General features: G+C 34.0%; 1 protein-coding gene across 1 annotated transcript; it reads right to left on the bottom strand.

Annotated features, from left to right (window-relative positions):
- Nucleotides 1–1,104: 1,104 nt before the first annotated feature.
- On the bottom strand, nt 1,105–26,124 carry LOC143223131 (delta(24)-sterol reductase-like). Its single transcript, XM_076450643.1, has 8 exons — nt 25,830–26,124; nt 22,521–22,782; nt 21,418–21,536; nt 20,347–20,613; nt 19,774–19,914; nt 16,392–16,589; nt 2,978–3,156; nt 1,105–1,988 (listed from the first exon to the last, which is right to left on the bottom strand). The coding sequence occupies exons 1-8, from the start codon at nt 26,004–26,006 to the stop codon at nt 1,835–1,837; spliced, it is 1,497 nt and encodes a 498-aa protein (XP_076306758.1). The 5' UTR covers nt 26,007–26,124; the 3' UTR covers nt 1,105–1,834.
- Nucleotides 26,125–26,430: the final 306 nt, after the last annotated feature.

The following is a 26,430-nucleotide window of genomic DNA, read 5'->3' as shown; positions in this document are numbered from 1 at the left end:
CTGTTATAATCACCAACAGAATTACCTATGATGATTTTAATAAACAATCATTTTATAATTAATGTTATATAGTGGAGGTACACCATTCATAGTCCATTACTGAAAGAAAGAAAGCATAAGTTGCACAGTGCATTCTGAAGCCATACGTCCATGATAAGGCAAGAGTCAAATCCCACTATTCAGTCAGATAAAAATAGCCCAAGAGTATGCAATGGGTGTTGTTGAGTATCTTCCTTCCTTATAATCTATCAGTTCAAAACTAGGGATGGATAGCATTGAAAGCCTTCAAGTAGCCTTATACAAATATCCCAAAACAAACTGATATATTAATAAAATACTTTTACATAATTGTTAACAAGTCATGTGATGTAAATTGGATGCATATCATATCCTGTAAGAAAACCTAAAATTTCTAGAAATAAATTCAATAGATTTTTTAAATAATTCTGTGCATATCTATGCCACTCACTATTCATTTAATATCTGTATGTAGTAAGTTAGCTTTCTTATGAAAAAACTCTTCCACAGCTTTAAAATCCTTAATGTTGCTAATGTTTTTAAGGTGGTTTTTTAAGGAATTGATAAATCAATTAATTTTGTACCTTAATTATTCATACCCTGTTCAAGTGATATATTCTTTTAAATACACTTGGGTATAATATCAACTTGTTATGACCACTTTGATTCAGATTAGAAACTGTGATTGAAGGGATGCAGTATTAAATAAAAAATACTGACCATTATTGGATATGTCATTTTAGTAGCTAGTAATGATAACCATTATGGTAATATAGTTATACCAAACAATGCTTTAGGCTTATCTTACTGAGAAATTTGTATTTCACTTGTGCTACAAGTTGTGTTACCAGAATTTGTTCTTTGGTCATAGTATGTATGATAAAAATCACTTCTTTAATTTATATTAGTTCATTCTATACTGCAGTCTGTTAATTAATGTTGGCATATATAAAAATGGCCAATAAATGTTAAAGTTTAGATGAAGAATTTATCTTGTATATAGATATCATTTAATCACATCAAATTCACGACCTTTTAAATAATGTTATCAAATATAGAAAAATAATTATTCATATTCACTTATAAATGGGTGACTATTCAATGAAAAGTTGTTTTTATTTTACAAATAGTAATATTTTATCAAGAGATAACAAGCAAATCAATAACAAAATCTTATCTTAACCCTTAAATAGTGGGAATGTTGTAGGTAGCATCATCAGTTGATGATAGCCAATGTTTAAGGGTTAATTCTTCTCTGATAGAAATTCATTTGTTAAACTATAATAAAAATAAATCAATTTCATTATAAAAACTTATAAAATATGCATTTGCTTACCCCAAATAATCTATTAAATTATATTTTTACCAGATGTGTTTTATATAACAATGTTATAAAACTTAGAAAAAGTGGCTCTCTTTCTCAGTTACCATTTCCTTATTTCACAATGTATAATTAAACTTACTAACATAAATCTTGATTTGTTCTTGAAATTGTTTCAACTGTTATATTAACATGAGAACCTACATTTCTTATGAAAACTGAGCAATAACAGAGTTCAAATAAAAGATAACTGATATTCACATTAAAAAAAAACAATACATTATGTTTTTAATTTGTCTTTTTTAACAAGTATAAGAACCTTAGGTCTCAAGAAAAGGCAGCACTGTTGGTACTAATCATATACCTCCAAGACTTTGAGTACTCACAAAAATATATTATTCATTTTTCTCCAAAACATTATATCATTTAGCATGAATCAAGTTCTTAAATCACAAAGAGAATGAAAAGGCATATGTCCTTCTTCTAAGCTTTCTTCTATGGCTGAGCATTCAGACACACTTTATCATAAACATGAGGAAAAGCTGATTTACAGTTTAGCTGTTCTCTCATTTTGTCATAAAGTTTATGGTCAAACATTTCACAGAATTCATCTTTGGTCATGTAAGAGTCTGCATACAGCATCTGAAAACTATAATAGAAGTATTAATGGACTAATTAGGTTATTGTATAGATTGACAATTAACTATTTTATACTAATGATTTTGCAATGTTGGAAAAACTTGCAGGTCCAAAAAAATCAAATCAATTTAAAACAAAAAAGTTGCAAGTCTTTACACTAATAGCTGGTATTATAAACAACAAAAAAATATTAATGAAAACTATAATAAAGATTAATGGACTAATTAGGTGATTGTATGGATCAGCATCATAAACAATAAAAATAATATTAATGAAAACTATAATAGAGATTAATGGACTAATTAGGTGATTGTATGGATCAGCATCATAAACAATAAAAATAATATTAATGGTGTCTGTTACGTTTGTACAGAAATTACAAAACTTACTATGCATTTTAATACTTATGCTTTATCTACTTAGAGAAGTACTAACAATGGAGCTTAAAGATTGATGTATTATTATTGTCAATATATGGATTTTCTATTTCAAACTACACTAAGAAAATCCTACAAAAAAAAAAAACAGTTGTAAGCCATTCTGAATTAAATTCAACTATTGCCCAACTTTTCAGGTCATGTAACATACAGTAAAAATTAATTTAATTTCTTGATCTTTAACTGACAAAGATTATTTAGCTATGTTTTGATACAACTGAATACACAATGTTTTTCTTTCATTCTGAAATATAATGCATGTTTATTCTCCATGAAAGAAGCCTCTAATATATTTTAAGGCCTCAGTACTTCACTTTTTTGTCTGTTTTTGTGTGATGCAACTGTCCTTAAAGCAAAACTCAAATATATAAACCTAACCACATACCTGAATCAACTTTAGTGTACAAATTGTTCATTCATAAAAGTTACTTCCCTTCAGTCGAACTGTAGATAGGTTATGAATTCAATTTGTGTGCACAAAAAGTAATAATATTTATCACCCAAGTCAACTCAAATGGGCAGATTAATTTAGGTAAAAATCTTTTAACATAAATACTTTTACCCTCCTATTTTCCTGCAATATGCTTCCATCTTTCTCGTATCTCTCACAGCTTGGTAACCCTTCACCTGTGGTTCTCCATACAGGCCAACATCAACATACATTTGGTTATTGTCCTGCTTGGGATGGACCATGCCTGGCTCAACACGAAGCAAAAAAGGACAAAGCCATATAGGATAAATCTAAATGAGAAAAATAGATGACTGGTCTTTAAATTCACCCTGATTATGAACAAAGTACCAGTTAAAAGCGAGTCAAGATTTCATCCATTTTCCTATAGTTAAACTTGTGTTATACTTAAGTTACATATGTTTCACACTTTTAAAAAAAATGAAAACATTTTTTATATAACAAACATTTTCTGAGACTATTATTCATCCATAACAATATTTTTCTTTTACCTTGAAAAAAAATTATTAGATAAAAACTATTAGACTACAAAATATTAAGTTCTGTTTATCTTTACTTAAAATTTGTTTAGATTTCTTTGATAATATCAGTATAATTTAATTTTTCACTGACATCAAATTCACATAGACATACATATAGATCTACTACACATTACATGGTGTTCTACATAATCTGATATTCAATATTTTTAAACTGTTTCAATTACTGAATTTCCAAGCTATATCACACTCTCATCCATTGTATAGCAAGGATAAAGCACAACTATCTCTCAGACTGTGCATAATTAAATATTTTCAGCTTGATAAAAAATAAGATAGGAATAACATTTTGATGTATACAGAAAGTATGAGGAAGTTTATTAACATTATGAGTATCACAAAATGTGACAATGAAATTCAAAACATGAAACAGATTATACACTGTTCTGGTTCATTATGACCTCTGCTGATCTGTTCCCCTGGACATAATTATGTGGATTAAGAAAACAAAAGAATATTAAAGATGAAAATGTACTTAAGTTCAGAGGTGATGAAGAATGTTTTGAATGAATAAACATTTAACTTTTGGATTAGCATGTAACTTTTGTATTAGGTGTACCACAGCCATTTATAGAATGTTGTACATTGTACTACAAGTAATTGTAATACAGCCTTTTTTTAATTTGTTTATTGTAAATGATAAACTTTTAAATGTTACATGCTGTTTCTGAAGCTATGTTAATCTTATAATTATGGGCACCCCTGTGCTGCAAACATGTGATTTTACTTTTTTACACTTAATATTTAATCAAGTAACATTACTATCAATATATACCAATGAAGTTAGCATTAAAATTCACATTATAGTTCAAAGTTTTATATTATTCATGTTTTAATTCCATTATTTCAAATGAAACCTTACAAAATATTCTTTAACTTCAAATTGATGCAGAAGCTTACAGAAGATAAAAACTTTATTTCTCTTTGTACACCATACTTCTATGTACAGCCAGAAACTAAGTTAATTGTTCTGTTTACACATTCTCCTTTCAAGCCCCTTATAAGACATTAGGTTGGTTGGATGATTTGGTGTTTTATGGCACAAACGAATTCATTCCCATGAATACCAACATGGCCTGGTATCCAGAAAAGCTGGATAGAAGTAGATGTTAAAGAAAAATGGACCAGTTGGTTTTGAATATCGGTAAAAACAAGATGTGAACTAAGATGATTCCAGGGCCAGTAGAGAACTAAGAGAGTCAGTATAAATAGTGCAGCTTGAGTACTGCTTAGCTTCTATGTGATCCAGGGCAAGAGATATGGCATATAGTACAGCAGTGAACACAGAAGCTGTAGAGGGGATTCTGCGCACAACCACCGAACTGCAAAAAAATGCCAAAACCCACAGAATTACCTAATTTGGAACCATCCTTATAAATTGGAATGGAAAGATTGTTTGAAAGATGTCCAGTAAATAAAAGACGATACTTCCAATCGGAAGTATCTGCTTTTCTCAGATGACTTAAAGATAGATCACCTTTAGGGACTGTAAGAAGCCATGGTGGGATTGGCTGACCAGTGGATACAGCAATGTTATCCAAGAATAGACCCAATTCATACAAATGCACCTGGATGCAAAGGCCAAAAGGAGCAATGGCAAATCATCTGTTCTGAAAAAGTATGGCCCACCAAGGAAGAAAAATAGAACCCCAGGTAGGTTGCTATGATAAGGAACAAAGTTTTGAAGTATACAGTAAAGACAGTTGCAAATTGCAGACATGCAAAAAAGATTCATGATATTCTGTGTATGAGCTCTGAACTGGGGAAGTGCAGAAGGTCCCAGTGCAAAGCCGAAGTCCTTGATGATGAATGGGGTCTGGCATCTTTAAGGCCAGTGATCCATAGTCGAGTTTCGATTGAATAAGAGCACGATATATCTTTAGCACAGAACATCAATCTGCTCCCCATGTGGTGGAAGAAAAACATGGAAGATGTTCAGTGCTCTTGTACATTACACCCATAGCTGCTTGATGTGTGGTATAAAGGTCAGCTTATGATCAAAGATAAGACCCAAGAACTTTATCTCACGGACCACAGGCAGCACAACTTCACTAATACAGAGTTCAGATTCAGGGTGAATAATTCATTGGTGGCAAAAGTGCTTGCAAAAGGTTATATAGAGAGAGAAGTTAAAGCCATTTGCTGTGGTTCACTTCAGTAAATGATCGAGTGCAGTCTGTAGCTGCCGCTCAATATACCTCACGTTCAACGACTGACATGAGATGTGAAAGTCGTCGACATAGAGCCCTTTTGTAACAGTAAGAGGGAATTATCCAGTGATGGCATTAATCTTTATACTGAAAAGTGTGACACTCAAAACACAGAATGGGAAATTGTCAAACCCACACAAACTTGGAATCTCCTGTCCATTAAAATTTTTTTAATACAAATGGGCAAATGGCCATGTAACCCATATATATATATATGGAGGTCTCGCAAAATGCCATACCTGCATGTTGTATCCTAAGCCTTCTCAATGTCAAAGAATATTGATACAAGGTGCTCCACTGTAGAGTGCTGTCGTCAAAACCCACACTAGGTGAGAGAGAGGAGGTTGTTTGATAGAACATTAACCATCGTCTCTAAGATCTTACAGAGACAGCTCATCAAAGCAATTGGACGGTAATTTGAAGGAATTTTGGGATCCTTCCCAGGCTTCCAGGAAGGCAGAACAGCCTGGCGCCAGGCATCAGGAAAAACATTCTCCTGCCAGATCTGGCTAAAAAACAATCAGAAGAATAGCAAGAGAAGCAAGAAATAGATGGCAAAGCATTTCATAGTGTACATCATCAGTTCCAACCAATGCATTGCCAGACCAATGAAAGGCCAGTTTAAGTCCCACCAATGCAAAGGGACAATTATATTCATGGAGACAATTAACTCAAAAGGACAAAGGCATTTGCTCTGCCTGTGTCTTGATGACTAAGAAGGTAAAGGAAGAAGCAGAAGTAATAAATACCTGGTAAAAGCTTTCACCTAGAGTAATGGCGATGCTTCGGGTATCAGCTACTTCCTGGCCATCAAAGAGCAAGATCAAAAGGGGGACAGAATTATATTTTACACTGACCTTTCGAATCTTGTCCCATATGACTTTGGAACTGGTGGTAGAAGATATGCTGGTTGTGAACATAAACCAAGGTTCCTTCTGGCTTTGACGTCTTACCCACCCAGCACTTGCATGGGCCTGCTGGAAAGCAATACAGTGCGAGAGTGTGGGATACCTATGAAAAGTATCCAAGACCCATTTTTGAGCCTTCAGCGCCATGTGATTGGCAGGATTCCACCATGACAACAAAATCATGGAAAACGTATCAAAGGTTTAGGATACATTAAGCAGCTGCTTGTCTTATACAGTCAGTTACTACTGCCACACAGTTATCTGTTGATGGCTTACAGACAATGGCAAGATCAAGTTCTGCAAGAGCAATGAAAGAGGACCAGTTTGCTTGATCCAGCTTCCACCAGGACACATAGGTTGGGCAGCATTGACCATGGCCAGTCTCTCAAAATTATAGGAAAATGATCGCTGCCTCCTGGATTATTGTCAACCCTCCATGAAAAATGGGAGAATAGCAACTGGGAGCAAATTGAGAAATCAATAGCAGTAAAGGACTAACTAGGTGCATGAAAATAAGTAGAAGAACCAGTATTGAAAAGAGAAAGGTTGTGATCAGAGAGCATATGCTCTATGGAGCGACCCATCCTATCAAAATCAGCCCTTCCCCAGAGGGGATGGTGTTCATTAAAGTTCCCCAGGATTAAAAATGGAGACGGCAACTGTTCAATGAGAACAACAAGATCTGATTGATCATAGGTCTCCCAAGGGGACAGGTAGAGAGAACAAACAGTGATGGTATGACCCAAGGAAACATACAGCCTGTCATTTCTGTACAAAGAAAAACTGCTGAAAGATGACTGTATCGGCAAGTTTTAGAAATGTTTCCTCTAAAGAAAGAGATACAGGATGGTAGGAAGCAATCAGCATTTTGATATCATCCAGATTAGAATGTAAACCTCAATAGTTCCATTGTATGAAGTTGGCCATTTTTATTTATGTGTCGGCAAATTAGATGGAGGACCCTTCTGTTTATGACCACACCTTTTTTCTTTACTGCCTTTATTCAAGGGAGGTCAAAAACACTTTTCATTTGTTTTGAAAATCATTCTTTTGGAGGCACAGAGAGATCTGTTTGAACTCCCACTGCAGTGGTGGAACAAATGCAGCAGCATACGTCCAAGATGAAGTAGTGGATAGCAACTTTTGAGCCTCAGGATAAGTAATGTTATGAATCATTTTTAAATGCTGCACCTCTTTTTCTTTCAAAGATTTATGGCAAGAACAAAAGTAGGACGGGTGAGAGCCATCACAAATGATGCAATGAGGGTCCATTTCACACTCAGAGGCATCGTGGTCCTTGCCACCGCAAAGCCCACACATCAAGGAACTATGACAAGACATCTTTGAGTGACTGAACTGCTGACACTGGAAATATTGAAGAGGGTTTGGAATGTATGGCCCTGCCCTACAATTAAAATAGCCTGCCTTGATGGTAGCAGGTGGACGTAGTGATGTAAATGTCAGAATGAGATACTGGTTGGCACTGTAATTCCATCTTTGCAAGTGGAGATACGCCCCACTGCAGAAACTTCTCGGGTGAAGAAACCAGCAAGAATCTCTGACTCGGGGATGTTCTTCAAATCCCTCTCAACAATAACTCTTCATGATGAATTCAAAGTAGTATGAGGTGTACCCTCAATACGTATATCCCTAATCACCTTTGAATGCAAGAGGAGTTCACTGTGTTGAGATGTGGATGTTTCCACCAATATGTCAACAGATCGAAGCTTCTTCACTGAATTTGGAGAGCCCGGCAAGTCCCTCTTGTCCCTTATGAATGAAAAAAGGAGACATATGCCCCAAAGGTTTGTCTAAAAGTGAATGCAATATAAGAAAATGAGGTACAACAGGTGGTACAGATGGTAAGGATTGCTGCTTAGAATCTTCAAGACATGGTTCTTTACCTATGGACTGTTTTTTCACTACTTTAAGTTTTTATTTAGAGGATCCATAGTAAAAAAAGGAATATTTCGGTGCCCACTAACCCCACTCACCATGAAGCCCTACAAGGGGATGCACTGCAATGTCAAACAATGACAATGCAGCAATGCTAGGTTTTCGTGAGCACTACCCAAGCACCAGCATCAGATACAATGTCCACAACTACTGTTGAGAACACCCAACACTGGTACTTGGCTGACCCTAGTCGCAGTGGTCCAGCTGATTGACCCAAGGGGGCTGCCCCAAGGCAGCCTGTCTACAGGAATTCAAGGCCAAAGTGGTATGTTAGGGTTGGATCCCTCAACCACCAGGATCCTCTCCTCCCCTTCACAGGTCACCATGTACAGCAAACATATGGGTGGATGTTTAGATCCCAGAGGAGGTAAATTGAAAGAACAGAACCTCCCATGGGAGTTCCCCTCACCATGTACAGGAATCCACACCAAGGGGAGGACATTAGGATGAAACAGAAATAAATTAATTTGAACTCTTGACAGATACCATGACCCCTCTCTCTCTCTCTCTCTCTACACACACAGTTTGCAATTTCTCAAACAATTGTACTTGATAAATTGGATGTTTATAACTAATGGAAACACCACATTTTGAAATACTGTTTTCCAACAGTTATCTTAAAATTGGCACAAAGAATTAATTTGAATGCTCTTAGCATTGTTGCTGCTTGCATCCAAGATGGAGCTTTAGCTTTGTTTCTCACCTATATAATTTAGTTATATATTAAAATGCACATTAGAAAGGTCTAACAACGTTTTAGAATATAAGCCAAATTGTCTCAGTTGATCAGGATAATGTGGTAGACAAATGTTCCAACCTTCTGATGACAGCTAAAGTACTGTTGCCGAAGAAACCTTGAAAATGCCCATTTAAGCGTGCACAATAAGTTATAATGCTAAAGGATAGAAAAATAAAGTTAAATATCACAAACATTTTGTGATAAAAAGTAAAAAAACTTAATATTAAGAATATAAACTAAGAAGATTTTCAAAATTATTCAATGAAACATTAAAAGGGTTTGTACATTTTTACTCTTTTTAATTTCAAACATTTCACAACACAATACACTGATGATAAAATTTAAAATAATCAGAGCCAGAGTGTAGAAAACTACAATATAAAAATAACAAGTTTTTAATTAAAATAAATATAATTTTTTTGTGTGCAAAAGACTTAACATTTAACAAAACCTTACCAATATATCTAAGGTTAACCTGAAGATGACCTAGGAAGGTTGAAATACTGTTTTTTCCTTATCAATAAAAGTGTTAATACCCATACCAGCAATTCCGAGATGTATTTTTATTTCAAGTGGGTTTCTCGTCATCAAGAATCTTACCAACTGTTGCAAAGATACATTAAGAAAGCTGAACTATTCTAAGCAATTTGAATAAAAGTAGCCAAATGGATTGAACCTTGTAACCATGAGGAGAATGAAATGAGTTCATTATAACTTATTATGATATTCATAAATTAAATTGAATTAAATATTGGATCAAATGTCCTTTACTGAATGATTCTGAAGCAATAATCTAGTGGTAAGACAATTAGTCACCACCACTGCCAATTCCAAGTCACTCTAATTAAACAGTCACTCTTAGAGTGCACCAACAGCTTGAAGTATCAAAGTGTTTATTGCTCTTTTAAGATGGTAACAGGGCTTGAACAGATATTTACATTTCAGCATATGAACCAATGGCCGCACTTGCCGAGACATAAATTTTATTTTTAAAGAAATTGCACTATTATAAAGAAATTAAGTTTCCATTAATAGTGAATGATACTACAATTTTGATGTTTCAATATTATTTCACAATATTTGTGCAATGTAAACACTGATTTGCAAGGATAATAAATATTTAGCCAAGTGGTAACTACATTTTTGTTGTATTATAAATAACAGTTATAAAAATATGACTTAATCATAATTAGCTATATTTTACTGAAAGAAAATTATATCCCATAAAAATCTGTTTTAGAAAATAAGTACATAAAATATAAAATTAAAAATTTATTATACAAAATTTCTCAATATGTATCTGTAGTAATTTGATGGTTGTTTAATGTTTATTGGCACAAAGCAAGTGGGCCATCTGCACCAAACATCCCATATAAAGGTAAAAAATAGTATCAGTAAAATATGCAAAAAGAAATCATGGTAAAACAGAACATCGTCCAATTTTTAGATTAAAATCTTAAATAGAATTAAAAAGACCAATGACTCTTAAAAATTTAAAAACACAATTATCACCCTCGCTACTGACACTGACCAATGTCAAGGATGAACCCACTGTAAAAATATGTTTAAAATTGTGCTGTTGGTCTCGATTGTAATGACGGTATGACAGTAAAATGTGTGCTATTGTAACTTGACAGCTACACAGACCACACATTAGTGCATCAGGACCAGATAAACGAAAGTGGTAAGTTAAACTATGACCAATGCATAGCCTAGCCAGAACAACTTCCTCCCTCTGATCTTTACGAAAGCAAATCAGCCAAAGAGCAATAGAAAGTTTGATTTGGAAAAGCTTATTATCATGTTGCTCACTCCAAGTTGACTGCCAACTGGCTTGGAGCCGAGCCTTAAATACAGGACCATTGTCCATGTATGGGACAGGCATGGCAGTGACAGTACCAGAGCAGACTCACTTAATTGCGATATCAGCAAGCTCATTCCCTCGAATACCAATGTAGCCTAGTATCCAGAAAAACTGGACAGAAGTAAATGATAAAGAGAAACGAGCCAGTCTGTTTTGAATATTTATGAGAATAGGGTGAGAACTGACGTGAAGCGATTCCAGGGCTAACAGAGAGCAAAGTGAATTGGTATAAATAGTACAGTTTGTGTACTGCATAGTTTCTGTGTGATCCAGGGCAAACGAAATGGCGTACAGTTTAGCAGTGAACACAGAAACTGTAGAGGGGATTTTATGTGCAATAACAGAATCCTGGCAAACCATAGCAGAACCCACAGAGTCATCTGATTTTGATCCATCTGCGTAAATGGAAATGGAAGAATGGTTCGAAAGATGTTCAGCAAATAGAAGGTGATACTTCCAATCAGGAGTATCTTCCTTTTTCAGATGACTCAAAGCAAGGCCACATTTGGGGATAGTAATTAGCCATGATGGGATGGGCTGATCTGTTGATACTGCTGTCATTCAAAGATAGACCCAATTCATCCAACTGCACCTGGATATAAAGGCTAAAAGAACAATGGCGGACTGTCTATTTTGAAAAAGCATGGCCCACTGAAGAAGGAAAACACAACCCCATGTGGGATACTGTGGTAAAAATCGAAGTTTTGAAGCATATATTAAAAACAGTTGCAAACTCTGAACTGAAGAAGTGTTGAAAGCCCCTGTGCAGAGTCGAGGACCCTTGATGGTGAACAGGGTCCAACATTCTCAAGACCAATGTCCTGGCAGAGACATAGACCAGAAACCCATAGTCTAGTTTTGATTGAATAAGGGTACGACAAATTTTAAGCATGGAGCATCGATCCACCCCCAAAGAAGTGGAAGAGAGGACAGAGAGGATGTTCAGTGCCCTTGTACACTTGACACAAAGCTGCTTCACATGTGGAATAAAGGTCAGCTTACAGTCAAAGATAAGCCCCAAGAACTTTGCCTCAAGGACCACAAGAAGCACAACTTCATCAATACGAAGTTCAGGATCAGGTTGAATACTCTGGTGACTGCAAAAGTGCATTCAAACAGTTTTGGAAAGAGAGAGGTTAAAACCGTTTGCTGTGGTTTACTTCAGTAATATGATAGAGGGCAGTGTGTAGCTGCTGCTCAATATACCTCATATTTGACAACTGACATGAGATGTGGAAGTCATCCACAAAGAGATCGTTTGCAACTGTAAGGGGTAGTTGTCCACTGATTACATTAAACTTTATAATGAAAAGTGTAACATTCAAGATACAGCCCTGTATCAAACCCACATGAAATTGGAATTCCCAGTTCATTAAAATATGTTTAATAAAAATCGGTAAATTGCTATGCAACATATACAAGTAGTGATCTTTCAAGTTGGCATACCTCCACATTGTATAATAAGCTTTCTCAATGTAAAAAAATACAGAGAAAAAAATGTTGTCATTTGAGGAACTAAACAAGACAAGCATTAACCACCCTCTACAAGATCTTACAGAAACAGCTCATCAAAGCAATTGGACAGTAGTTTAAAGGAATCTGGGAATCCTTCCCAAGTTTAGGAAAAGGGAGTACAATAGCATAGCACCAAGAATCAGTAAAACATTCTCCTGCCAGATCTGGTTAAAAACAACCAGAAGAATAGCAAGAGAAGCAGGAGAGAGAGATGATGCAACATCTCATAACAGATATTATCAAGTCCAACTGATGTACTGCTAGAAAAATGAAGAACAAGTTTATGTTCCACCAGTGTAAGGGGGTGATTATAGTCATAGAGACAATCAGCCCAAAAGGAAAGAGGCAATCATTCTGCCCGTGTTTTGATGGATAAGGAGATGGAGAATGAAGCAGAAGTACTAGATGCATGAGAAAAGCTTTTGCTGAAAGTACTGGCAATGCTCTGGGCATCAGCAACTTCCTGGCCATCACAAAACAAGATCGAAAGGGGGGCAGAAGTATACTGATCACTAATCTTTCGAATTTTGTTCCATATGGCTTTGGAACTAGTGGTAAAAGAAATGCTAGAAGTGTATTTAATCCTTGATTCCTTCTGGGTTTGACATCTGACCTGCTGAGTACGTGCAAGGGCCATTGAAATGCAATGTGGTTTAAAAATGTTGGATTTATATGAAAGGTACCCCAAGCCTCTTTCTAAATTTTTCTTGTCATGTAGCAGGTAGAATTCCACCAAGGACGAGGATACTGTGGGAAAGGTGTCAAAGTTTTAGGAATACACTGAGCAGCTCCCTGGACAATACATTTAATTACTGCTGTAACACAGTCATCTATCAATGGCTTACACACAATGGCAGGAACAAATTCTGAGAGAGTGATGAAAGAAGGCCAGTTAGCCTGGTCGAACTTCCACTGAAGCACATGGGTCAGATGGCATAAACCACACCCAGTCTCTCTCAATATGACAGTAAAACGATCACTGACCCATGGATTACTCTTGACCCTCCAAGAAAAATAAGTGAAAAATGAATGGAGCAGATAGAAAGATCTATAGCAGTAAAAGACTGACTAGGTGCATAAAAATAAATATAAGAACCAGTACTGAAGAGAGATAGGTTGTGGTTCAAGAGCATATGCTGTATAGCACAACCCCTCCAATCAATATAAGCATCATCCCAAAGGGGATTATGTTCATTAAAATCACTCAATACTAAAAAGGGGGATGGTAACTGTTTAATGAGGACATCAAGGTCTGACTGATTATAGATCTCTTCAGGAGGCAGGTAGAGAGAACAAATTGTGATGGTGAACAAATTGTGAAGGAAACACTGATGGCTACAACCTCCAAGAGTGTATCAAGTGACAAAGATAGGGTGGGCACATGCTAATCAACCAGCAATGCCACCCCACCATACACTCGTCCATCAAGTGACCTGTCTTTCTGTACAAGGAAAATTGCCAAAGGGCGACTGTATTAGCAAGTTTCAGAAACATTTCCTGTAAGGAGAGACACACGGTATGGTAAGAGTCAATCAAATCCTTAATGCCATCTATATTTGGTTGATAACCTCAACAATTCCACTGAATCAGTGACCACTTTTTTTTATTTTTGTGGAGGAGAATGTAGCAGGAAAGCCTTCTGTTTCCAACTACATTTTTTTTCTTTATTCGATGAAGATCTATCAATCTCCATGGATCCTGCTCTGGATCAAGTGAGCAGGTCTCTGTCTGTGGACAGAGATTCCAGTGACTAAGGACATAACCAAATGGTCAATTTACTTCTTGGGGCTGCAGCAGAGGATGGACTTGACGAAACACTTGAAACTGGGCAGTCACTGGAAGGAGTGGTAGGGACAGATATGAAAGTAGACACAAGTGCATCAACTTGTTTAATTATGTAGAACACAAGATTCTTAAGATGTTTTGCAAATGGCTCTGTTGGAGTATGGAAAGATCTCTCTGCACTTCCATTGTGGCAGTGGAATGAAGTGCAGCAGCATATGTCCGAAATGAAGTCAGGGACAATAATTTCTGAGCCTCTGAGCAGGTGATATTATTAAGTCTTCAAGCATTGCACCTCTTTCTCTTCAACCCATTTAGGACAAGAAATAGAGTAAAAGGGGTGTAGGCCACTACAGTTAACACAGTATGGTTCCAGGTTGCACTCATAAGAGTCATGTTCTTTACCACCACAACAAGCACATATTAAAGAACCATGACATGATGTTTTTGAGTGACCAAATCGCTGACACTGGAAACATTCCAGAGGGTTAGAAATGTAAGGTTGTACTTTGCAATTCAGATAAACTGCTTTGATTGTGGCAGGAGAATGCAGTTATGTAAATGTTAATATCAGAACATTGGTAGGGTCTGTAATTCCATCTGTAGGAGTGAAGATTTGGCACACAGCAATAACACCTTGGCTGGAGAAACCCGTGAGGATCTCTGACTTTAGAAATGTTCTTTAAATCACTCTCAACTATAACTCCTTTGGAAGAATTCAAAGTGGCATGGGGAGTAACCTTAATGGGTATATCCCAAATGCCCTTTGATTTCAAGAGGAGTTTGATGTTTTGTGGTGAAGATTTTTCCACTAAAATGTCTCCAGAGCATAACCTTTTTACTGATTTTGGGGAGCTATCAAGCCCCTTGAATCCCTTTTGAATAAAAAATTGAAACATTTGCCCCAAGAATCTCTCAATTAAGGAATGGATAATTAGAAATCGAAGTGCAGAATCTGGCTGTAATATTGACTGTACAACAGAGTCATTCATGCATGGCAGTTTTCCAATGATTTGTTGTTTTTTTTCAATTTTTTAATTTGTATTTACTCTGTCAGAAAGAGAGGTATCCATAATAAAGCTACATTTCAGTGCCCATTGACCCCACCCACCACGGAGCCCTACGAAGGGACGCACTACAATGCCAAACACGGACACTGCATAAACACCAGGGTTTCATGAGCACTACACCCAAACACAAGCATTAGATACAATTTCCACAACACCTGTTGAGAACGTCCAACACTAGTACTTGGTTGACCCTAGCCCAGTGGTCCAGCCCACTGACCCAAGGGGGGCCACCCAAAGGCTGTCCATCTACAGGAATTCAAGGCCAAAGTGGTGTGTTAGGGTTGGAACCCTCAACCACCAGGATCTTCTCCTCCCCTTCACAGGTCACCACACACAGCGAACACTCGGGTGGATGTGTAGATCCTAGATGAGATAAACTGAAAGAACAGAATCTTCCCTGGGAGGTCCCCTCACCACGTACAGGAATCCCCACCAAAGGGTATCTGTAGTGAAAAAAATTATTAATGTGGGCTCTTGTGAGTATGAAGAAGTTTGATTTAGTAACAATTTATATCTATACGAATAATATTTTCAATACAAAATATTTTATAAAATATTCTAGCAATTTAATTACATCATCAGTTGGGTTATCTTTCTGCTGAAACATTACAATTAATGTTCACTATGTTTTTATAATTTAGTTTGACCTTTTTACAAATTTATGAGTCACTTACCTCAATTTCTTTGTGTATTTTTGTTTCTATAAAGCAAAACTACAGTAAGCTCTTTTCTTGGGAAAGCTGCTTAAAAGAACATTATATAATTGGAAAGAATGCAGTTTTAGCTAATAAACATTTAAAAAACTATAATTAGAAATAAAATGCCAGTACATTAAACTATCAAATATTCTCTGTTAATAATATTAATAATAAAATTTACTAAATGAGTACATGCTGTATGTACTGCTTTAGTATAAATCTTCACCTTAACTGTGTCATGCAACACACCCATTGCTTCCCTTAGATTGTTCAGAGGGATCATCAAGTCTTGGATAAATTGATGCTCCTCATACAATTTCTGAATAGTTTCTCCTTGAGTCAGCTTTAGTAGAGACACCTTTGGAGGCATCAACCAGCCAAGAAAGTAGCGGAAACATGGGTTGTTCCCAAATGGAATTATATACTAAAGAAAGAAAGAAAAATTAATTTTTTTTATATAATTAGGCATTACTTTCATTCTCTGTAATAACAGATACTGTTATTTAAAACATCCTGAAACTGCAACTTCATAATTCTAAGTGTTTCATCCAAGAAACTAACAACCTTCATTTAAAAAAACAAAAATACATAAGCAGGGGCTTCTTTAAATAAATTATTTTCTATAAATTAAAATCTAATTCATTAAGTCTGTCAGGTAAAAGACATCTTAAACTAGGCTATAAAAGACTATATAATTTTTTTTGCAGAATAGAATTGCAAAATACAATTTCTGTAAGTAAAAATAAATAATAATTAAAAGACATCCAAGATTCATACAAGTTTCATCTGAATATCAATAAACATTTTAACAATTTTAGTAATAAAATGCTAAGCAGTTTATTTTAAAACAGGTACTTAACACATAGAAGAGTAGGGGGACACACCCCAATTCTTTTTCTAGTTGGTGTGCATGCAATATTACCAACAATTCATGTTTAAATAGGGTTTAAATAGGTTTTTAAAATGAACATGGAATCTTTCAAAGGATCATTTGTTTTTGCCTATTTTTCTCCTAATAGTACAAAATTCTTTGGAGAAAGTATTTTTTTTACCATTATTATTCAATACCGCACCTATGATGCATTATTTTGTACATTATTAAATATTTAATTTGCATAGGTAAGCCATATAGTAATGATAAAAATAACTATTTTTGATGCCAACAACTACTCTGTTCACATTCTTCAGTAGTTCAAGTGGGTAACATAATTATTGAACATTAAATATATTTCAACAGTTAAAGGGAAAACAACTTTCATATGAGTTTTCTGCTCTTGTATACCCAAACTATGTCCGAGCACAACTGGTGTTTCATGCTTACAAACAGTGTAAAAACAATAAAACTAGCAAAATAATGTCTGAAATAAATTTTCATCTTAGCCTAAAGAGAGATTAGGTTGTGTGTATTGAGTTCTTAAAACATTGAATTTTTCTAACTCTGGAAGCTGCTGATAAGGAGAAGAATCACATAGCGTTGAACTTAAAACATTTGTAAAACAAGCATATTATTTACAAAGTAGTTAGCAGATCTATTAATAATAAATTTAGTTTACTATACAGTTAATCTTTTGCACTAAAAATTGTTTGATTGAATCACTTGTTTATACTTTTGATGGAGTGTTTTATGATCGAGAAATATTTTGCGATATATATGACATTATTACAGGATTGAGAGTTACAATCAAGTATTTGTATTTGTTTGTCATAAACACACTAAGAATTATTAAAAAATTACTTAACAGACCAAATTATTTTTATTGAAGTTTGTAAGATATTTTTTTGAATCACAAGCATCTTTAAACATTTATCACTAAGGATGGTCATTTAGTTGAACTACTACATAGTAAAAGATTAACAAGACACAAATATTTTATTTCACCCATTAATATGGTCTCATCTGGAAAGAAAAAAAAGTTTTCTAATCATAAGCTGTATCAGCAGTAATAAACTTATAGTATCATAAGAAACAATTTCAATTTAAAATTTGTTTGCAGACCTCCAAACCTATTGGTGTTTTTCTGCTTTTGTAAAAAAAGAAAAAAAAATGATATAAAGGTACATCACTGATTTTCCAGCAACTGATGGTCTGGCATCTCCTTTAACCCAGACAAAAGTACAAGAGTGCACTATGAAATTCCCACAACCACCAGATTAGTTCATTGGGCGACCACAGATTGTATTACATGTGGCATGTGCTCTTTCAGAACGGGCTACTTATTGACTTTACAGGATTTAATGTATCAAAGGAGAAAGAAGTTGTTCAGGAGTTGCTTGAGTATGCACAAAATATGTAAGTAAGCTTAATGAAGAAAATCTGGCCGAGTAGATTAATGTTGACAAAGAAACATCTGTTGTTCATCACTATACAAACTATGAAATTATGGATATTGTTCCAAATCCTGATAAAAACTATGAAAGTGATGAAGATGACAATGATGAAGATAAAACAGATGCAACTGAATGACTTATTATGAACAAGTTAACAGAGTTGACGGATGAATTAAACAGTGAACAACGTACTTTCATGACAGAACAAGAGCTATTGACTCTTCATTTGCTGTATGAAAAATTACACAGGAAAAGATCAATACACATAAAACAACTTTGTTTGGATGAAATATTTAAAAACATAGCCAAGAATAATGTATGTCATAGCAATGGACCTACATCTGATAATTATGTGGTTTCAACTTCAAGTTCCCCAGATGTTCCCCCTGCAACATCATAAATCCATGATGAAACAGTCAACTATGAAACAGATTGTAATCCTAACAACCCTCAACTTCCAGAACTTTGTGATTAGCTCTACAATTCCAGTAAAATTCTAAAATTCTTTGTAAGTACAGTAACTTTTCATTTATACTGTACTTACGAACCTGTATCATTTATACCTGTACCAAAAGTATTTCATTAATTATTTAATTTACATTTAACACAATTTGTTTTATTTAAGTTTTTAGCAGTCTATGGTGCTTTAGAGACATGGGAGGGGGGGTGTATAATTATTGAGTCAGAGGTGTATTGTTGTATTATTAAGTGACCTCTGTTGATTTGGCAAGACAGATAATCTTGAAAGGCTCTGGAACCAAAGGTGCTGGAAATCGGTGGTGTACCTGTATATAAAAAGTTGTATTCTAAAATTAAATATTTTTTTATCCTATAAATTACATTTTTTAAAATATTTTTATAAAATTTTGGACATGACTCATGGACAACAGCTGGAAAAACATGAGCTATAAAACCTAAAACAACATGTTCTATAGTATATAATTAAACAGACAGCCTGATAACTGCTTTCAAACCAGCCTCTAGGCAGTGTTTTTCAAATGCTGTTATGCTTGTACAGATAAGGATTTGGTTATCTTATTAATATAAGGTATTCGGTTTGGCCTCAAACTTATAGAAAAACGTTATTATAAAACCAGAAATATTACCAGACTCTGCAACATCTAATAACCAATTAAATCTACAATGTATTAGTGAAATTCATCTGAATGTCTGAGGTAAGCTCAAGAATTACTACTTATTATGAGTAATACAAAATTTATAGTGCTTACAAGAGTATTGTTTGATGTTTCAAATCTATTACAAATGAGTTATCTGTTTACCTGTAGCTGCCAAAATAGGCTTCTCGTGTGTCGATGAAAGTAGTCTCGAAGAGGAATGTACTCTTCACTAGGGCCCTTCCTCAGGAATGTTTCCACATGCTTGTAGAACCATGGCTTGTAGTAATGTCCTATCTTGTTTATCTGTAAAACCAAAACCACCAGTTTATCCAATCATATATCACTTACAGTCACAATCTTAGATTTCATACTAAATAATTTAACAATTACCTATTTTGAAAATGAAAACAAAAACATTACTTTCATTATTTCTAATATTAAAATAATATTGCTTAGTAGCAGATAAATTAGGTAATAGCTACAGATAATTCTCATAACAGTAAAAATGAAGAAAAGAGTCTTTACATTAATCATTTTTAATACTTCTTGTAATGAGATTCAGTAAGTAGGCATACAGTGCAGATCTATATTAACTGAAGATTACACGATTCTTACACAAGAGAACAAAAATTAGTAACTATTTGTATCCTAATCAGTTGTATTGTGAATAAAATGGTAGTGTACAGTTTTACACTCTCTGGTGACACAGTTTATTTTTTGTATCCACTGTACTACCTTCTTTGGGTCAAGTTGGTCTGTCATATCAGCCACCATAAGGACACTTCTGTCTGGCCCAAATACTAAAGCTTCAACAAACTGATGGGGGTCCTTCCTGGTACTTTCATATGTAAACTTTTTAATCAAATCATCAAGGGTATAGCTTGGAGTGTACTGGAGTTTCACAAACTTTTTAGCTGGAATGATACGAATTTCAGCTGAAAGTAGAAATCCTAGTGTGCCATGTGCCCAAGGTACAGAGTAAAACAGGTCAGGTTCATTGTTCTGCATTCAAACATATAAAAGTTAAGCACAATTTTTCATTATTCTATATTCTAGAAAATATTATTTTAATATTAAATATTTCACATTTATATATTATTAAGTTCACTATAATCAAATTTAAATGAAACAACTGTAATTCAACAGATATTTTTCTGCCTTGCAAGGAAATTGCTCCCTGTTTGCACAGCAGTAGGTCTGCTGAGTTATAATGCTAAAAACTGGGTTTCAATACCCATGGTGGGCAGAGTACAGATTGCCCTTTGTGTAAACTACAAACAAACAAGCAAAAAAAAATTAATGTGGTGAAAATGCCTGTTGGGCTGTTCCAAGTACTTTGTATCATTTAAAAAAAAAATTATTGCCATATTTTACAAAAAGAATGTATTTTTTGTTCATTTATAGAAGTGTTTAGATACAAAGGAGTGCTGTCAAGTTCACAGAATATATATGATTCTTAGATTCAAAATACAGCAGATTGTTCTACTATATCCTAGTACACAGTCGAGGATTTTTAGCTGTTCTACAAAAAAAGTTTTAATCACGTGATTTGGCCTATAACAAAATATTCTGAAATTTGATCTAGCAGACTGAACAATTATGTCATTAGTATTTTCTTGTGATCTACAACTGTTTTTCTAATTTCAACCCTTAATCTGATTCTTGACAACTGAAACTTTAAACTTAATGTATCAAAACATTATTCCAACATGTAACATAAAAAGGTTTACAAGTTCAAATGTCTACTTAGTTTGTTATACACCTGAACTTCTATAAGACAACTGAAGAACTGGCACAGATGATCACCTTTGTACATGTAACAACACTTCCATCAGACAATAATAATTCATAGGACACACAGATGTGTTGAAATAGGCCATAAATATGCGATGAAGTTTCTACTCCAGTCCCATTTATCAACCCACCTATAAATTATAAAAAAATAAAATAAAAAATTAATATAAAAACTGCAACACTAGCATATAAAAAATATTCTATCTAAGTATAGGATATATAAAAAAATGTTAAGATAACCTAATAAGGCATTTCAATGTTTAGTATACGATACACAAAACCTAAATGGGAAAGATAAATCTCAAAGAAACCAATAATCAAATAAATCAGAAAAGAGATATAATACAAATGGAGAGAAAATATATCATTCCAGAAAAGAAACTTAGAGGTACACTACAATGAAACATAGTAGAATATATTAAAAACAAAATTGCACATAAATATGAAAAGTATTTTGAAGAAAACAAAAGCACAGAACAGGGCTGATTGGGACTGTCCCTTAAATGTTGTTTACCCCTCAACTGATACTTTTCATTATCTTAGGTTTGGTCCCCCATCACATACATCTTACTGCCCCCACCCCAGGTTAAGAAAATCTGAACATGAGACTGGTATAAAGGATATATTCATACAAAAGCACAAAAGTGACAATACTCAAACATATCATGTCATACAGGTTATAAACAATGTTTTCTTCTCATACCAAATTCCAGACTGACAATAATATGTTAATATATCAAAAATGGTATCATCATGTGAAACTCTTGCTTACATTTTCATTTCCAATGAACACTAAGTGTTTTAAATGCACTCCAACTATAGTTGTAGTTTACTTGTAACACAGGTACCAAACAATATATGCATCATGTTGATCAAACTGCAATCTCATGTTATTGAAATAGACTGAAATAACAACTGTTGATACTTACTTTAATAAATAATTATTGTATGTCAAGATAGATTTAATTAAAGTGCTATGAAAATAAAATTTTCTAAATAATTTAATATCCAAAATGCAAGTGGATTTAAGAATCCTATTCAATGCCTTACATTGCAGAACTGTTTGTCTGTTTTTAAATGAACATAACAGTAAACTAAAATGAACTAATTATTACCAACTGTGAGATCATCTAATTCAGGAACAATTGGAAGTGTCCATCCCTGAGATAGCAGAGTAGCTGATAGCTGACCCATAGTTACTAATGGTTCAACTCTAACTACCTGTCGACTAGTGTCTATACTTAAAACATCCATCAATGGAAGGTTTATTTGGTGTAGTTTCTTTTTATATTGACCTAACTTTAGACTCATAGTTAGCCATCCAGGTCGACCTGTACACATTGGAGTTTTACATCCTGCTGTTTGCCATTCTTTTACCTAGATTTGGAGAAAATGATTATTTTATACCTTTATAAAAAATGGATTCATCACATACATGCCTGACAATGCTTATATTCATTATCTTTTTTTATGGATAGTTTTCTTTTCTTAACAACATACAACAAGTGACAAAAGTCAAATCACTAATCAAAATTATTTCAATTAAATCTCAAGTATATTTAAATATATACTTGCAACTCAAAATGATCACTTCATTATGTAAACTGTTTCTAAACATCATCCACTGTAAAATAAAAATTGCTATATAAGCAATCCCATAACCTTCAAGTGTATAACTACTAAAATGTTAATGTGAGCATTACTATTGGTTACAAATTCTGGTTTTGGAAGTTTAGATGTGGGCTTATTCTTAGACACTTATACACATGCAGAAATTAGATTTACAGTCAATATGAATAAATTATAAAATATTGGAAAAAAAAATATTGCACACAAACATAAGGAATCACAGTGCATTTCACCTCTTCTAGAAATTGTAAAAAATTCCTGTCAGAGTGGTATCCCTCAATTGAAAAATGACTACAGGGATATGGAAAGTATTATTTTCAGGAAGCCCCATGACCAGTATTCCCTTTCCAATAACATCCACCGATATTTAAAAGTGCCTTGATCTATGATGATCAAATATACTTCTTCAATCAGTTTTCTAAACAATCTAGTAACAACAAATGGTGTTGATCTTGTGTTAGTCTTGCTATATCAGTATAGCAGCCATTCTATTTTGTGCTTAAATATAAACTTGATTTGTCTACAACTTTGCTGTCCCTTAATGTTTCTTTAAGAAGATAATGGAATGTGTTCTCCAAAATCTCTTACATTTCACCTATATGTCACACAATTCACCCTACAAACGGTTTCAAATTTAATAACAATACTATTTGTGTGTGTGTGTGTGTGTGTGTGTGTGTGATATTGCTTCTTGTAGGAGGTAAACACAAAGAACTACAGATATATTCTTCAATATTTAGTTAATTATCCTAGCAATGCTGATTCATTTTTATCTCATGCTTTTAGACAATTCTTTATGATAAAATAGTTTCTGTTGTAATTAATGTATTACATGGACTTATGCTAATGATAAGAATATACTTTTAAAGTTTCATTAATTCTGTTAAGTGTAACAAAAGATTTATAAAATACTTATTACTACTAAAAGTTTGAAATGTCAAATGGTGATTTCACAAATATATGAACTACAGAAATGGTAAAAAAAACACAAAAACAGGAGGGCAACTCATCAAATGCAGTACACCAATGAAACTATCTTATTCTCCTAAAGAAATAACAAGCTAATTTGTTTTCATTCTTAAAGTAATCTAAAAACACTTAAACAATTCTAACTACAAATGAATATCACATCATGATAAAAGCTTATAGTGAAAATGTCAAAAAAAAAGGCAGCTAATTTTTTGTCCAGGCCAAAATAACACCATTCACGCTCCTTTCTCCGACTTTACAATCTGTAATAGTACCTTTGCTGTCTGATCTCTCTCTAAACATTCATAACATGCACCTCCATTATTTCACCCCAGTTTTAACAATTATTTCATTAAGCCACAGTGAGAAAATATATATGATAAAGTGTGGTGTTTGATGCTAGATACAAACACACACAAAGTGAGAGGAGCCCTTTGGGCATACAAGAATCATAAGAAAGACTTCAATGATATAAGTGTGGGAAATTCTACAGAGATTTTCACTGTTTGTCTGTGATGCATATTCATAAGCTTAAAAAGTACAAGTCTCTTTTGCTTATGAGACTTCCTCCATTTCAGCATTTTTAACACATACTTGAATGCTTTTTCTACAGAGCCATCCAGCTCCTCACTTTGAGATTATTGAAATTCCAAAGATTAGTGACACGACCATAAATAGTATTTCTCTTCCAACTTTCTCATCACTTCATCATACTTTACCAGATATGTAATATTCTGCTCAACACTGAAAGTATCAATGGAATTTCAGATGGCACAAAAATCTCAAATGGCATTCCATAGTTAAAGGTTTGTGGCTGCTGTTTCAAGTTTATATGTGCCTTTACAATTCTTTGCAATTTAGTCAATCCTTTTTAGAATTGAATAACTACCATACTATTACCCCAGGTCAAATAAGCATTATTGGTAAATAAATAATGTCAAATATAATGTGTATTACTCCACATACATTTTTCTTTCACAAGATTCTCTTGTAGATATATTAGTGCAGTAATTACATCAGTAATGGACACATCAAGATTTATACTGCAAAAAGGAGAATCTGAAATATCAGGTGATGATAGCTGCAGAAAATCAATTTGATTTGGAATAACCAAATTAACCAAACAATGGTAAGAAAAAAAACATGGAAACAAAAAAAAGAAGGGAATTTTAATGTTTAACTCTTAAAGAGACTGGTCATTTGTATTACAGCTTGCCCTGTCTAACCCAAAATTTTGGTTCCTAATCTGACTTTAACTTTATAATTTATTTTGTGAAGTATACATTGTAAGTGAATAACACTGATAAAATATTTTATAAATTTAATGGAGATCTACTCCTGAATAAAGCCTAAGGATAAACTTATAAATAATCAAATTATAGAATTATACAGGGTGTTCGGAAAGTCACTGTGCAGTTTTGAAAGCAGCGATAACAGAATTCGTTCAGTCTATTTCAAGTCAGCAACTAATAACGGTGTTTAGAAACAAAATAGGAAGGATCCAAGCCTGTATTGATGGCAACGGGGTCACTTTAAACATTGTTTATAATTGTCATTCATGTTTACTTCTTGTATTCTATATTGAAACATGTTTGTTAATAAATATATAAGTGCACACTGACTTTCCGAACACCCTGTGTAATGCTAATACTACTGGTACTAGGCTATGCTCTATATATATTCAACGTTGAATTGAAAGTTGGAACCCAAGTGTATAACATTAAAATCCTAAATTTAAACTAACTTAGTCGTTATTAATTATAGCATTAATCCAATATAAAAGGTGTAATAAAATATATAAAACATGTCATTCCTATTGACCTTACCTGTCTCTGGATGTCACGAACCCGTTTGCTATGTTTTTCTGGGGCACTTCCCAATTTAAAAATTAACCAATTTCTCGCATAAAACCACACATTATATATTGCAGATAGTGGAAGTAGAAAGAAACAGACAAAAATCCATCTGTAATTTATCAAAATATTTTCCAATAAATTACCCATTTCAATTTGATAATGACACCTCCCTTCATGCAACTACCAGTGTTACCATACTGTCACGTGCATGGTTAGGAATTCTTCGTTCATCTTGTGTCAAAAATATAACTTTATGTTTAAGTTTATTTTTAATTTATTCTTAATATGGGCCATTAAAAACAAGAGTAATGAATCGAATATAACTTTTGCCTTTCAAGGAAGCTTAATATGTTATGCAAATTTTGTTAGCATTGATCATAATTCTTATAATTATATATGCCCCCTTCTTTCCTAGTGTGGCCCAGCATGGCCAGGTGGGTTACGGCGTTCGACTCGTAATCCGAGGGTTGAGAGCTCGAATTCCCGTCACACCAAACATGTTCGCCCTTTCAGCCGTGACGGTGTTAAAATGTCACGATCAATCCCACTATTCGTTCGTAAAAGAGTAGCC

This window comes from Tachypleus tridentatus, chromosome 8 (genome assembly GCF_004210375.1).
Source record: "Tachypleus tridentatus isolate NWPU-2018 chromosome 8, ASM421037v1, whole genome shotgun sequence".
Lineage (NCBI taxonomy): Eukaryota > Metazoa > Arthropoda > Merostomata > Xiphosura > Limulidae > Tachypleus > Tachypleus tridentatus.
The sequence above is the reverse complement of the archived record's forward strand: the minus strand, read 5'-3'. Positions and strand labels throughout refer to the sequence as shown.

Coding starts and splice junctions, on each gene's coding strand:
- LOC143223131 (XM_076450643.1), bottom strand. CDS start 26,006: ATGGGTAATTTATTGGAAAATATTTTGATAAATTACAGATGGATTTTT. Junction 16,590..19,773: donor GCCTATTTTGGCAGCTACAG/GTAAACAGATAA, acceptor TTCTTTCTTTAG/TATATAATTCCATTTGGGAA. Junction 3,157..16,391: donor TGTTGCATGACACAGTTAAG/GTGAAGATTTAT, acceptor TTTCTCATTTAG/ATTTATCCTATATGGCTTTG.